Source organism: Equus quagga, chromosome 8, assembly GCF_021613505.1.
Source record: "Equus quagga isolate Etosha38 chromosome 8, UCLA_HA_Equagga_1.0, whole genome shotgun sequence".
Classification (NCBI taxonomy): Eukaryota; Metazoa; Chordata; class Mammalia; order Perissodactyla; family Equidae; genus Equus; species Equus quagga.
Window position 1 is genome coordinate 50,812,004 of NC_060274.1, and position 16,502 is coordinate 50,828,505.

Below are 16,502 nucleotides of genomic sequence, written 5' to 3' on the forward strand. Positions count from 1 at the left end.
CTCCCAAGAGGCCTTACAGGGCCTCAGCAAACAGCTGCAGGGGGATGAATCCCATCCACAGGATAAGGCGAGTATCCAGACTGAAATCACTGAAAAACCAAAAGACACTATTTCTTTTCAATGTTACTAGTTCTAAAAAACCAAATCAAAACACTTAAATTCTTCCCAAACTTAGTACTGTTAAAAAATGACACAGCCTTTGAATTTGTAGTGAAATTATGGAAACTGTATACTCCCATGGAACAAAGCCAGTCTTATTTTCATACGATACTCTGGTATATTTTGGGATTGACTATGTCACACTGTTACAGGCCTGTGAGAAGTATACAAATGGAAGGATGATGGTGAATTAAGCAGCAGCTGTGATTCACTGAAGAGGGGTGTGGGCACCCAAATTGTCATCTCCCAACAGGTGGTGAATGGGCACTTTCATTAGTCCCCATTGGTGACTGCCTCATGGGAGATCTTGAAAGAGAATAAACAGCCCCCATTTCTCTGACTGCCCCCAACTGCAGTGGAATCAGGTCAAACCACACTCTACCCAAGATGTTAAAGAGGCTGTGCTTGGCCTTTGGCAGCTGCTCAGTGGTGACTTACCACCAGTCTTTCTGCACTGTTTGAGGAGGAACTCAATATTTTTTATTTGGTGTCTCTCCTGTCCTACATTCCTACCATTTACCCCACCTTCAAAAGCATCCTGCATTTGTGCTGTGGCCGCTGGGGAAGAGCAGCTGTTTGGAGCTCTGTGGCTCTGGAGTCTTGGTGGACATGTTAAAGAGTGATGGGAAAGGAAGACCATGGGAGCCTCACTGGCCAATTCTGCCTCATGTCCCTCCCCCAGCCCACTCCTACTTAAGTATTCTTACATACTCTTCAGTCCCTCCACCTGAACACCAGATTGAGTGTCCCACTTACATGGTTTCCCAGCATCCTGAACTTTTTCCCCATAGCTCTCATCACGGCCAGTGACCACACAGTTAGTTGTGCAACTGCACGTGGCTCCTACACATGGTTGTGCAAACCGTGCAACACACAAGGGGGTGAGTGAGGACTGGAACCAGGCTGCACGCCGGTGTCCTGTGTACCTGCAGCACCTTTGCAGTGTGTGGTAGATGTCGGCTGAGTGAGCACTTCAGGCAGGCCTGGGCTCCACGCTCTGAGTGTGGCCACAGTAAATCCCAACCCCAGGTGGACCAGTTCACTCAGCTGGCAGACATGAGTCTGCTTGGTGCCTGAGATGTGAGTACTGCTGAAGCACTTGGGCCAGTGGGGGGCCCAAATTTTACATAAGGGATTAAAACTCACCACAATAGACACTGTTAAAGAAACTGGCAGAGCACCCAGGACAGAAAGAGAAGGAAGGGAAGTGGCCTGGGACAATTCCACTATGAGGGCATTTTCCAGGCAGAGGGAGGGCACGTACAGGGGCCCAGTGAGATGGCAGGACTTGAGAGAGCAGGCTGCCCACATGGGGCACTGAGGAGGGTCAAGGAGGTGGGGAGAGGGATGAGGTTGTGAAGAGCCCTGGGTCCTCGGCTAAGGAGTCTGGACTTGCTGGGAGAAAACTGAGGTAGCAGAGACCCTTAAGCAGAAGAATGATAGGACCTGTGTGCTTTTTTTAAAGAACTTTCTGGTGGCAATGTGGAAGACAGAGAAGAGCTGGAAAAGACCAGTGACTGGGCAAACTTTTAGCAGGCATTGCTCACGGTGAGATAAGAGTCTGAAGTAAGACTTGGCAGGATCTGATGACCTATTTATCGGGTGTGGTTGATAAGGGAACTGAGGATTCCAGTTAGATACACAAGGTGCACTGTGATGCAGAATAGAGAGGGGATGAGGAAAGAGGGTGTGTAGGGGATGCCCAGCATTATGTTGGAAATCCTGAGTTGCTGCAGATGTGCAAGGGGAGGTGTCCGGCATGCAGCTGGAAACACTGCCTGCTCACCACACTCACCCCAGTCCAGGAAAGGAACAGCAGACACTCAGCCAGCACTCTAGACCAAGGATACACAGCATCTTGCACCTGTGGGCAAGTGGGACATGGGCTGCTTCTCCTTGCACTAAAAATCCAGGTAGTGAAGACAGAAAGGAAGAGGAAATTCAAAGGCCTTTGACCCATTTCTCTGATCTACTGCCTCTTTCCTAAAAAAAAAACCAAAGGCCTGAAAACTCGGACTAATCCAAATGAAATCTAGCCTTGGCCTCTCATTTTAACTGAAAATTTGCACTTCACCCTGTGCAAGAGCACAAATTTGAAACTATTCAAATATTTCCAAATATGAAAGAATAAAAACTCACTTACGTATGAAAAGTGGTACCATCCCTGAGTGCAAGGATAAGGTGGAGCAGCCTCTGGGCTGCTGTGGAAAATACATTTCTCAAATCTTTGAGTAACATTTTAAAAAATAATAAAGAGATTCTTTTTAAAAGAGAACCCTGCGAGGCATCTGGTGGAAGAAAACTGTGAAAGAGCAAATCAACAAATGACCACCTCCACTCTCTCTGCATCCTGAGAACAGAAGAGAGAAAACTCCTCTTATGCTCAACCCTCCTACTTCTTTCCCTTTTTTTAAAGATCACTTTTTTGTATGACTGACGTACAAAAAGCTGATCATATTTAACGTATACAACTTGATGAGCTTGGAGATAAATATACACCATTAAACGATCACTACAATATATGCCATAAACCCATCCATCCTCTCCAAATGTTTCCTCCTGCCCTCTGGATGTATTACTATTATTATTTTGATAAGAATACTTAACATAAGATCTACCTTCTTAGCAAAGTTTTAAGTCTACAATACGGTATTATTAACCATAAACCCCATGCTGTATTGCCGATCTTTAGGACTTATTCATTCTGCATAACTGAAACTTTGTGAGAACCAACGCAGGAACTGCTCCTAGAATTCTGACTGTCTGCCTGCAGTTGCAATGAATAGAGAGAACCCTTGACCCCCAAAGGTGGAAACTCTGACAGGGAGCAGAGCAGTGTGCATGGGAGCAGCGCTGACTGCCCAGCCTCACCACACAGAAACAGGAGATCTAATGAGCAGAGCCTAACCAGCCCTCTGGAGCCTCGGCTCCCTGTCCTCCTCAGAAGGGAAGGGAAACATCCCACATATAATGTCAAAAATGGGGAACTACCCTGTGTCATGAGAGGCTAAAATTCACCCACCACAGTTCATGAGAGTTTTAGATAGTTAAAGCAGTTTTTTATAAAAATTGAGAAACACTAATTCTTTTTGACTCTACAGCAAGCATCACTTTGGGTAGTGTTCCCTAAATAGGTCAAATGTAACTTGTGCAAAAATGTCTATAGCAGCACTATTTATAAGTACTTGGAATACACAATAAATGCACAATAAATACTTGTTGAATGAATGAATAAACAGCAAAACAAAACAAATGATCAGCAATGACAACATCTAAGTAAATTACCATTTAGTAGCATAACTAATATTTAGTCCAGAGGCATTCAGAATGGCAGGGATATTACTGTTTCTACATGGAAATTTATACATAAAGTAATTTTTAAGGAAAAAGAGAATAAATAATATGCATATATGAACTGCATAAACATGCATAAAATGTACACCAATAATTAGGCAGGAATATGAAGTGACAGACACACAATCCAAAAGACAATGAATTTTTTATCAGCACAAATGCACAATAAGGTTGATTACCAGAACTTAAATGAATAAATATGGCCTGAAGTTTTTTTCTAGCATATTCCATGGCAGTGCCCTTTTCAAATGCTTGCAGAGGACACATAAATTGCAGGGAAGAGAGACATGGACAGGGATTGGCTGACCTGGAGCAGGGTTTGGGGGCTGCCTGGTGTAGGACACGTTGAATGCAGGCTCCTCGATCAGTGGCGGAGGGTACATGCGCCTCCGGATGAAGAAGCCAGCTCCACAGCAGAAGAGCACGCCCATCATCAGGAGGAACCTGAACAAGAGCACAGCAGTGAAATGGAGCTCAGAGCAGCAGCGGCTTGGCCAGCTCAAAGGATCTGAAAGGATCCTCCAACAGCATCTAGAGAGTGCACGGATCAGAGGGCAGGCTCAAGGTCAGGCTCAGCTCTGGCCCCCCGGGCTGATCCTCCCCTGACCGGTTTCTGGGACATCCTTGGGTGGATGACACCAGGGAGACACTTGGCCTGTAGACTTCCGGGATACCCCTGAATGGAGGCTACTCATACTGAGAAGCTTTCTAAGTTAGTATTTACTGGACAACCTTTGAACGTCGAGCAAGAAGAAAGATAAGACGCACAAGATAGGAAATGATTCAGGAAAGGGCTGAAAGTGTGGCTTTCTGAGCTGTCTTCTAATTCATTCATTCAACATGTAATTTTTAAGCACGCGCTATGCTCCCAACACCATGCTGTGCTCTACAGGGAGCAAGACGGGTGAGGCCGCCACATTGAATCTGCGTTCTAATAGAGGAGGGGGACAGTAAACAACAGATTTACAAAGCTGTTTACTTACAACTCTGGTAAGTGCTAAGAAAGAAAAATGAGGGTGCTTCAATAGGTTTGTGTGTGTGGTAAAATAATAAAACATAATTGACCATTTTCACCATTTTTAAGTGTATAATTCAGTGCAACAAGAGGTTTTACAAGGGTATCTGTCATTGTGAGAAGATCTGAAAAGCTTCTTTTCCTTCAAAGCAACATCTGAGCTGAGTTCTCAAGAACAGAAAGAAAAAGACAAGCTGAAAGGGAGGGAAGGAGCATTCTGGGTGGACAGAAGAGCACAGATGCCCCCACAGGAAGGGCTAGGAGAGCAAGAAGCCCAGGGAGGGTGGCTGGGGCTGCATGTGGGGGAAGGTCAGAGGGGTGCAGTCTTGGGGAGCTAGAAGAATCCAAACTGTGCAGGGGCCTGGCAACATCAGGCAAGCTCAGCAATGAGATGCTGGAATCACAAAGGGAACTGTTTCTCTCTTACAACTAATTTCCCTCGGATGGACTCAATGATAATCTTACATTCAACACAGGGTCCCATTGTAAATATCTGAGCAGAAATACAAAGCATGGAGAGGCTGAATGTACAAAAGGGTTTACCTTCTCAAATACTACTACTGCTCACTTGCAAGAGCCCAGGCTCCCTGGACTGGAAAATACAGAAGCCATCTGAGGTGTTGGTCTCTTCCACGAGATAAGCCAAAATGTTGGTACACTGTCAAATGGAGTGGGTTTTTTTCCTAGACAAATAAAAATGATGTTGCACCTCATACCTTAGACTGACAGAAGGCAAGTAAGCAGAAAGCAAGAACAGAAGAAAGTCACATGGCAGGAGATGAACTACTGGCTTGGTTATCAGTCATCATCAGATTCATTCCCTGTTGAAACATTAGTCTGAGAAGAACTTATTTTAAGAGAGAAAATGACAAGGGGGCAAGGGAATGCGCTTATAGGAGCAAGGAAAGAAAGGCAGCAGATATCAGCCAGGGAAGCAGTGGTACTATAAGTGCTGTGAGCTACAGAGTGACTGTCCCCTAGATGTCCTACTTGCTGAGCAGGTTTGCAGAGCTTTCTAGGGATTAAGAGAGGAAGTTTGTGCCTGTTCTGTCATTAAAAGTAATCTAGGGGTCCAGTCCAGTGGCACAGTGGTTAAGTTCGTGCGCTCTACTTCAGTGGCCCAAGATTTGCAGGTTCGGATCCCGGGTGTGGACCTAGCACTGCTCGTCAAGCCACACTGTGGCAGCATCCCACATAAAATAGAGGAAGGTTGGCACAGATGTTAGCTCAGTGATAATGTTCCTCAAGCAAAAAGAGGAAGACTGGCAACAGATGTTAGTTCAAGGCCAATCTTCCTTACAAAAAAAAAAGTCATCTGGCTTCTTCAATTCATTTTTTCAGTGCCTTCCTGCACTCCCCAGCACTAGGTACAGCAGTTCTCAACTCTGAGTGCACACCCTAGGCACGGTGGAGCTGCTGTGCAGACCAGGTGCCTGGACTCCACCCTAGACCTCCTGGGTGGCAGCGCCCTGCAGCAGGGCTCACACACAATGCGGATTATGCCAGCCTTTGTTCCACTATAGTGTGCTTTCCAGCTCCACTCAAGGGTGCAACAAGTCTGCCTGTTCTAATCCTGATGATTTCATTCAGACCAGCTTGCTTAAAGATTACTCAAGATTTCAGAGCTGGCAGGGACTTCTGAAAGCATTCTCCTCCAAAATCCTCTATCTTACAGTGAGGAGACAGAAATCCTCAAAAGTCAGGTGGGAGCAGGTTGGAAAGCAGTCCTTCCTTCCCTCCATATCCAGCTCCATCCTCCCATTCTCATGCCTCCTCCCCAGACACCTGCCCACTACATGAGTTTCCCATCAGCCTTTTACCAGCTCCCTTCTTATATCCCTGTCCCTGTAATGTGCTGGTCCTTTTGTGTGGAATGCCCTTTCTGAGACCCAGTGAGAAGCTTTGCAGCTTTCCCCAACTTTTCTGGCAACAGAGCTCTATGATCTGTTTCCAGAGCACTGGTTTAAAGCTCCCCACATGTAGCTACCTACTTAGACATCTGTCTCTTCTAAGAGGCTGACTGTCAGAAGGGCCTCTCCATGGGACCCTGGTATGTACTAGACACTTATTGTTTACTGAAAGAAGGCATGCATGGAGCAGAAACTAAGTATCCTTTGACTTCAGCATGGGCACCACAGTCTCCCATCTCAGTGTTCTCTTGCCGTGTGCCCAGTTTAGAAACCTGGTATCAGAATCTCGACTCTAATAACTTGACCAAATCTTCTGGCATCTGGCTTTCCGACCTTGAGAGACCTACCCTCACTCAATGGCACTCAGGAGACATCTCCGTGTAGGGATCCCACTAACTCACCAAGTTGCTCGGCCTCTGACAGGTGAACTTGGTCAACAGCTCAAAAGCGCCTGGCCGTCAGCTGAGGTGAAGCTTCCAGGGAAGGCCAAAGGAAGCTCCTCTAGTTGCCAGGCCTCCACAGTTCTCCTGGACTCTCAATATTTTTTCTTGTTAATCACATAATACCTGAACTTTCACAAGTGTTTTCATTTTCTAGGACACATCCACAACTTCATCATTCATCTGGTGCTTCAGGTGAACGTGACATACTTCTGAACCCTTTTGAGATTCATGCCCTGGATAGTCCTGCCTCCTCCTACCACAAGGTCCCATGGAGGAAAATTCTGAGCAAAAGCATGCATGAAGCCAGGCAAAGCTCTGAAATGCCACCTCCCTCCTGTCCTCCTCTCCTCATTTTGGTACTAGTCCCCTCCACCTTGAAATGTGCAAGGAGGTGTTTATATTTGGAAAATCTCAGGCTAAAAAAAATCACCTTCTATTATAGAGCTTTAGGCACTAGCAACTATGAGGTGGGGAGAAACCAGCACCAGCATGCCACAGTTTAGGAGCGTTCACCAGAAGCAGAAACATAGACAGGGGTGCCCGAGCCAGCCCTAAGGGAGGCCAAGCCAGGGCCCCATGTGACAGGTGAGTCTAGGCCCTACATGGTCAATGTCCCACCAGGAAAGTAGTGATGGGGATAATGACAAGCACTCTCCTAGGAGGTGGTGATGGGGATGATGAAAGGTACTCTCCTATTAAAGAAAATGTGACACACGGAATGCCACTTATTGGTGGTTTCCCTAAGCAAAGATTGGGAACTGTTGTCAGGAGAGAAAGACAAAATGTCGCAAAAAAAATTCAAGCGGCTGCTGTAATGGTCTTAAAGTCTAAACTTTAGAAGTCAGTAACATCAGAATCTTAAAAGTCATAAAGAAGCTTAAGTCTTGAAGCTAGTCAAGTCTTAACCCTCTGTGGAGTTTGCTTCAATGACACTACCACTGCAGTGGAGCAGAGGAGAGGATAGGTGAGCATAGGAAATGCTCTTTTGGTTTTAGGCAAATCCTTTAGCACACATGCTCTGCCATTCCTGACACCTGAAGCAATATCTCATCTACAGAGTCAAATAAACTCTCAGACACACCCCCAAACGGGCATCTGCTGAGGCTAACAATCCACAGGAGGTTGCTCTCGTTAATGTAAACTCTGCACTATCATCCTTCTAGGATGCTCAGTCAGCATCATTCCCTTGTTCCCTCTCAAGGTACACTTTTATGGACTTCAGACAGCTCTTACAACTTCCCTCAGCAGAGCTGGAAGATGGACAAGGATGCAGGCTATCTGTCTTGAAAGTTAGGATTCAGCTGATACCATGTGAATGGGAAAGATTTCTAGGCAGCAGTAACTTTATCACAAGATTTGCTGATTCTCTGATTCTTCAAGACAACTGGCCTCAGCTCCATTTCAGAAACTAGCAAAAGAGCTGCTGAAGGACAAGGCTGTTATCCAGCCCACCTTCCAAAAGAAGAACTCCTCCTCCCCAGCCACAAGCTGGTGGAAATAGGAATGAGCTTTTTGCAAACTCTTTGAGAAGCACTGCTTGTCATGAAGCCAACCTGAGCACACCTGTTTTCTTGACTGAGGCTGTCCCACAGACCATGACCCCAAGTGAGAGTGGTATCACTGCAGTTGTCACAATACTGACTGTGGGCAGAGCCCCTGGGGGTGGACCAAGGCACCTGAGACCAGGAAGAGTGTGACCTACCAAAAATACCACAGTCTTTGTATTGAAAGGGCACGCACGCAGCACCTGGAGCCACAGCAGTCCTCATAGGGGCGGCATCTGTAGGAGAGAGAGACACAGGCTGGTCAGTGTCTTGGGTCAGAAGGAAGGGTGGACCAGTCATGAGGTCCAGGCAGGTTTCAGTGCAAAGGACAGAACTGCCACTGCTGCATTTCACGAAACTAGCAGAACTCACTGTTGTCAGTCTGGTAGCCCAAACAGAAGGTGCTGAGACGGACACTGTCAGTGTAATTCAAAGCACCCTGTTTACTACACATCCCCATGTGCCGAATCACAATGGTTTCCTTCTGGGGAGGCGCCATGACCAAAGACCAGCATGACACCTGCCAGTTGTGTAACCAGAAGGAAGCTGAACCAGAGACCATGTCAATGTGCTGCAGATCCTGCTCAGGTCTCAACCTCCGACGACGCTCAGAAGACGGGAATATTGCACTGACAAGTCCAGTGAGGCTAAATGCAGAGATTATGGAGTCAGATAAATTAGGACGTTTAGTCCTGGTCTTGCCACTTGCTAGCTGCAGGACTTCTGGCAAGTTATTCAACCTCTGTGAGCCTCAGTTTCCCCACAAGCAAAATGGGTGGAGGAGCAGGACCCTTTCAGAGTGCTGCTCTAAGTTTTAAGGTCATCATCATTATATAAGTGCTGACAAGGACTGCTAGTGCCCTCACCACCACCCCTACCTGTGCCTGAGGCTTGGGGCTGGGCAGGGCACAGGCTCTCATGGACATGCTCAGGGCCATTCCTTCCCCAGAAGTGCTGCCTAAGAAAGGCCCTAGCTGAGAACAGAGCCCAGTGTGGGCCACAGGGCCTCACCTCAGCCTCCTTCAATAGTCCTGCCCTTCCCCAGTCCCCACGCCTCACCCTTTATTTTTTTGAAAAGAGAGACTGCTATGAAAGTTCATGCTCTCCGGTTCTCCACTCTGGTATCTACAGAGAAACTTTCACTAGAGAGATCTGAGTCCAAGCGGCAGTGGAATGGGGGTTAGGGTAAGAAGTACACTGTTTTTCAATAATATTAAATGACCATATAATTGTGATCTAGGTTCCTACCAATTTTCTTCTTTAAAAAAAAGTAGTTGGAAGGAATACACAATTTGATCTAAGATCTCAGACACTGAATTTATAGATAATTCCAGTACAAATTGGCTTGTTTTATAGAAAAATGTGTAGAAAACAGATTCCTAGGAAATATTAGTTAAGATGGAGTTACTGGCTAAGATGGAGAGATATGACTAACAGTGGAACTTGGCAGACCTTAGCTCCAATGCTGCTTCTCCTCCGCTGTCTCCTGGGGCTGCTTCTATCTGTTTAAACACCCAGCACCCAACTGCCACTAAATCCTCTATCATTTCAAGGACAACCACCTGCCCAACCACAACCACAACCAGCACCACCACCACCCATGGACACACACACCATTGTCTACACAACACAGATGTTTACACATCCAGTCCTCCCATAGTCCATGAACATGACCTTCTACCCTCTAGGTAGAAACAGTTATGATCTCAATGAGATGCTCCCATAAGCAGGTGACATGAGATAATCTGTTTAACTTGCTTTAACCAACCAATAACCAAGAGGGCACCGAAATTTGTGCTTAAAAATGCTGCTGGTTCTTATAACCAGCATCCAACAAAAAGCCACAGAGTGCTACTAGGACCTCAGCTCTGCACTGGTCCTAGGCGGGGAGCAACGCAGACAGAAGACCCTGCTGTGGAAGAGCTTTCTTTCTAGAAGAGAGAAATAGGCAAGAAAATATGAACTGTGATGGATGGCAAGAGGTTCCACTATGGTGAAAAATAAAGCAGGAGTTGGCAGTTGAGAGCACAGGGGAGGAGGTGGTAGATGATACAATTTTAAACAAGGTGTTCAGGGATGACTCATTGAAATTACATCTGAGCAGAAACCACACAGAAATCCTGCCTGGCAATGACCTGAGCAGCACAGGGGCCTCAGTGCTAGGACTGAGTGCTGGTTCTAGGATGGATGGTGCTGCTGGACTCTCCAGGCCTAGCTCCACAGACACCATAGTTGCACTGTGGAGAAGAACAGTTAAGCACACAGTGTGAGAGAAAATAAAACGTCCAGGGGTTGGGGTAAATCTGGACCTGGGCTGGACCTGCAAGGACCCAGCACTGCATGAACAGCACTGTCTGCTAATGTGACACAGAGCATCGTCCACAGAAATTCCTTGGCACCCTCCTCCCAAAGAATCTCAATGGTCTCAGTAACCAGTGTGTGTGTGTGTGTACGTATGTAGGGAGGGGACTCATTTAAGGGAGATAAATAATTTTTTGCTTTGGGGGAAGGTAGAGTTCAGACAATTAATTGTAAACCAAAAGAGTTGGGACTGTTTCCTATCGTGAATTTGCAAAGACAAGAGTCCTTAGCAATTACGTTAAATTCATGATAAATGTGATAATGTGGCAGGCAGAATTCAAAGATGACCCCAATATTCCCGCTCCTAGTATGATACCCTCACTGCATGACACCCTCCCCTTGAGTATGGAGGGGCCTATGAATATGATGGGATGGATTATGGAACATCCTTTGATTATGGAACATTACATAAAGTGGTATGTTGTCTAAGACTCTGCCATAGCAGACTGGGGGCTCTTCCGCTGTCTCTGAAGAAGTAACTGTGTGTTGTGACAAGGCCACATGGCTAGGACTGAGGGTGATCTTCAGGAGCTGGGTGCAACCCCCAGCCAGCCAGCAAGGGAACTAGGACCTCAGACTTACAACTGCAAGGACTGAATTCTGCCAATAACCTGAATGAAGTTGCAGGAGGACCCCAAGCTCCAGATGAGAACACAGCCCAGCCAATCTCTTGATTTTAGCTTATGAGACCCATAGCAAAGGACCCATCGATGCCATGCCAAGACTTGTGACATACAGGAATTGTAAGACAATAAATATCTGTAGTTTCAATCTGCTAACTTTACAGTAATTTATTACAAAGGAATAGAATACTAATAAAAATAAGAACAAAGGTTACAGATTATGGGCACTCCTTATCTTCTAGACATCAGGTCAAGTCCTTCACAACTGTCACGCAAAGCATCCATACACAAGGTAAGTATTATCAGCTCCATGTTTGAAAAAACCTCAGAAAACAAGGCATTAGGGATGTTGTACCTCCTGTCAGCCCAGGTCATTATATGCTAAAGCCAATAATGGACTTTGGTCAGCATTTCAGGAAAGCGTTTTGCACAGGCACTGCCTCTTTGGTGATACTGAGTCTTTTATCACCAAAGGGCCACCTTCTCTGTCCCTACTTGGTTTTCCTGTTCTTCCTTGGCCTTTTACAAGCTGCTACGGACAAAGGCATCACAGCGTTGGCATGGTGTAACTGTACTTATTAACAGTAACCATGTGAGACTCCATTATCATTTAGCCCATGTGAATGAACCAACTGGAAAAGTCAAGGAGAAGCAGGGCAGTGATACCTAAGAAAGTGACAGAGGGTGAGAAGGTGTTGGGGGAAAGTGAAGTTTAATGTGGCAGGAGCCATTCCCAGAGGGCAAATCAAGCCCAGAGGTAGTGGGAAGGAAGTGGTGGGAATCTGGCAAGACCAGGTAACAGAGACAATGTGAGGAAAGCTGAGAATCCTTGGTCAAATGGCAGGAAGCCCTGGGACAGAACCCACAGGCAGGAATCCAGCAACCACTCTTTAATAATGCCTGAAGGGGTTCACTGTTTAACCTGCATATTGACCATAAAGATTCCCAGAAACGTCTCCACTATTCTATGTCAAGAACTCTCTAAGATGACTTAATCACAAAAGACAGAAATAATACAGTAAGATACGACTTTAGGTAAAAGTTTGGTGTCAATTTGGAAAGAACTACCAACGCTTCGATAATGTTATACAACAGAACAATGTTTTTCAACTATTGTGACCCACTAGCAGACTGTGAAATCAAGTTACTGGGTTGTGACATGCATTTTGTAAAGGTAAAAATCGATTTTAAAAAAATCAGAGGGCATCACATATAAGAATTGTTTTGTGAAACTTATGTTTTGGTCACACATGCTCCCACACAGATATGTGTGAACTAGGCTACAACATAAAGCATGTTTCTTCAAAGCTACTGTTGCAGAAGCCCCAAGTCAAAAGTGGACAGGCTCAAGTTTCTGTTGTTTCTAGATCAGCTTCTTTCATCCGGTGGGTTCTGGGCAGCTTCAGGTCCAAGTTCCCTGAGTAGGTCACTTCCTGCTGTCCATGGTACTGGGCTTAAACCTCTTTCTTGTCCCCCATGACTTCTGCCTGGGTGACACTGGTCAAATGGCTATTGCATTTTTCCTCCTAACTATAGTATAAGATGTCTTGCAATGATCAAATTCTAGAGGATGTAACTCTCGCGAAGACCCTCTCAAGTGGGAATGCCCCCTGTTCACCTGCCTACTTGAAAATAGCCTCTGAAGGAGGATGGTAGGTGGCTGCAAAAGGGTGGAGAACAGAGATGGAATATCTCTGCGACTTAGGAGGAACAAGACTGCGATGTTCTGGGCTCAGAACCATTTCTCTCCATTGTTCTACAGCCTTTGCCACCATGATGTTTTCTGTGTCTCTCCCTCTGGGTTTTTCCCCTAACGAAAACTACAGCTGCCTCAGCTCTAGGCAGAGCCAGGGCTGAAGGGGTGCTTGGAGTCCATCCAAGTCTGGTAACCATAAACTTGATATGAAAGAGGAAAGCAGGTACAGGGATAAAAATTTAATGTATGGATCATCTTTCAAGAGCTGAATTTGCTAAAATGCCTCCTTTTCAGAATCACACTTATGAGGAAGCATTTTCTGCTTTGAAACCTAAGCCTCTGCAGCATCCTGGTTCCATGTTAGGGAAGCACACAAGACGAGAATCTCTACAAGCTTTTAGACATTTAGAGCCTCGTCTCAAATTCTATACACACACACACACACACACACACGCACCCCTCAGCCTGAGAACGAAGGTTACACACCCCTCAGCCTGAGAATGAAGCATTATAATGATTTTGAATTCCTAATTCAAATTACTCTCTGTTGGCAAGATTCAACATCTATGTGCTCCAGCTCTCACTTTTCAGGATCCAAATTTCGAATACCAGCAGCAAATATATGTTGTCAACTGATTATCTGCTTTCTTTTCTGAAAACAGAGTATCCTTTATGCTCTCTTGTTTAGCTGCAGACCCATTCACTCCAAGTATCCTTGTGGCTCATCTGCAGTCCTGGCCTGGCTCCAGATGTGGATGCTGGTGAGTGTCAGCCACTTGAAGGAACATGCAATTACCCCTGGAGTGACACTGTTATCCCCTTTCTCTCTGTTGCTTTCTTTCAATGAACCTACTGGTAAACTGGGGCCCTAAGCACATACCTGTTGATATTTCAAACAGTGGTTACTATAAAAAGAAGATTAAGTGTAACGAAGCTTAATTAGAAGTAGTAAACTTTAGCAAGTAGTCTAGCATACTAAATGACCCATTTTCTGATGCACTAGGTCTGTGTTCCTAGTGCCTAAGCCTTGAAACGGCACTGGTGTTCCAAAGGTCAGCTGAAGACTAACAAAGCCTGTTACCTTCACTAACCTGGATACAGAACAAATCAGGATGGAGACAACAGAACAGAATTTTCCTTCTCATTCTGTGTGTCAGATTCTCAGACTTGCAGCAGAAAGGAAGAAACATCACTTTTAACTAAATCCATTCCTCAACATATGTAATTACACAAAACACACACACTTGCTTCAAAAGAGTGATAAGAACATGTATATCAGCAGAAATGGGCCCCCGGAATTGCTTCCTGTTAGCCAAGGATTCTTCACTGTATTCCAGGATCCAAACATACAGTTCTGACAAGATCAGAAAAATGGATGGTCCACTCTGAGCAGGTGTTAATTTGTAACTAAGTACATCACAGACATAAAATGAGGGTGTCTGGCCTCTCTCCCCAAGTAAAAGATAGGTGATGTGGTCCTGAGGATGCATAATGTAAAAGGAGGCATAATGTAAAAGGAGGCATATGCATAATGTAAAAGGAGGCATAACGTAAAAGGAGGAATGCCACCAGTTAGAAATGTGTCATAGCAGTGATCAAATGCAAATGTAATAGGATGGCCCCTTTGGGAGTTTTAGGAATCTAAGAAGTTAGCACGTTACACTTAGCACTATCAGGAGGGAAGGGATCTGCCCAGTAGACACATTGATTCTATGCCTTTCAGTCACATAAATCTCAAGAGTAGAAAAGGATAACATATTAAGTCAGGGAATGTTCAATGTTAATCAAATCATGAAATCTTCCTATTAAAGAAAAATGGCCAAACGCTGATATGTAAACTTTTTCGTGTGGGGTAAATGGTAATTTATATTAAACTCATTCATGGAAAACCATCTCAGGATCTGGTGGAACAACTAAAACAGGAGTCAAGTACTTAGGGTGGAGGTCTAGAGAGGGAGTTCACGGGGGTTCAATGTTTTTGTTGTTAAATAAAGAACAGGACACGGCTTAAAAAAAAAAAACCCAACTGTAGAGTTTTAAGTAAATTCCTGTCAACATCATTTCATTTAAAAGGCCAATCCTTTCCCTCACCTGCTGATTAAGTCTCAGCAAACCATTCTCTTCCTTCAAGTGTCTACCAGGACAACATTTTTTTCCCTGTCCAATCCAAGTTTCTTAGCTTGACAGTTAGGCTGGTCTCCTCAATTACATACCATATGTATGTTGATATCTGAAACCACTTCTTATACTACTTTTATGATCATCTGTGTTTTCCCACACAGTGAAGCACATGGCAGATGCTTGAAGGCAGCTTCCCAGGTTAGAATCAGGAAATATACTCAGGGTTATCAGAAAACTTCAATTAACCTGTAAGAAATCTGGTTCCTCGGAAAAACTAAACAAATCCCTACAAGATCTGGAGAAAACTCCAAAGGGGAAGTGAAACCTTGCAGGGATGGGGCAGAGGTTAGCTTGATCCTCAGACCACTGAATGCCCTTGGCAAATATCCTCAAAGAGCCTGAAAAGCTCTGTGCCTGACTTGTATCCAGGAATCCACCCTTGACCACATCCCATAACTGACTTTCCCTTTCAACCTCCCTAAGCAGAGCTGTCCACTCCCTGCTGCAGGATCCCTGAGGCACACGCCTTCTGTGATTAAAGGGCATTCTTCCTTGTGCAGAAGTCAAGTCTGGCCCCCACTAGTCCCACTCCCGCCTTGCTGGGCCACCACAGAATAAGCCAGCCCTATCACATGTGAAGAGGTTCTCATGGTTTCCTGAGTCTTCTCTTATCCAGGAAAGTATGACCAGTTGGGATAAAATCTTAGTTTCCCATCATCAAGAGGATTCTGGTTCACTCTCTTTTCCACACATACTGCAGCCACAGATAGTACTAATTTTTTAGCAACCATAACACAGCTGAATCATAATGAACTTTCTGTCAACTGAGATTTTCTCAGTAAATTCCCTCTTCCATTATTATACAGGCACAGTAGGGCTTGGGGACCTAAATATAGGATCTTAGTGTTATCTATAATAAAATTTAAACTTATGAAATGTGGGCCATGATTTCAGCCCGTCAAGAGCTGTTGGAGCCTCATTCTGTCACTCAAAGCCTTCACTATTCCTTCTGGTTTTCTGTCATATAAATGAAGAATCCAAGTCAAATTTTTTGGGACCCAGGAATGCTGACTACTACCCAGCTGATTCTGCTTCTTCTCTCTGCAATGATCCCACAGCAGACGACTTAGCATGGTACTGTCCAATAACTCCACAGGAAGGTCAGGTGGAGAACAAGGCTTGGGTCTGTACACAGAATAGAATCTTTCCATGCCCTAAAGCTGTAATCCCAAACCTGAAATCTTCCCCAAAGTCTGGCAGGCTGTCTGGAGTAAGA

General features: G+C 45.1%; 1 protein-coding gene across 1 annotated transcript in view; it reads right to left on the bottom strand.

Annotated features, from left to right (window-relative positions):
* The window catches only part of VOPP1 (VOPP1 WW domain binding protein), a 119,009-nt gene that overhangs the window by 27,058 nt on the left and 75,449 nt on the right, over positions 1–16,502 (bottom strand). The window contains exons 3-4 of the mRNA XM_046669922.1: positions 8,584–8,661; positions 3,821–3,957 (exon numbers count right to left, since the gene is read on the bottom strand). Of these exons, the coding sequence (XP_046525878.1) occupies positions 3,821–3,957; positions 8,584–8,661 (215 nt within the window). The remainder of the gene's footprint in view (positions 1–3,820; positions 3,958–8,583; positions 8,662–16,502) is intronic.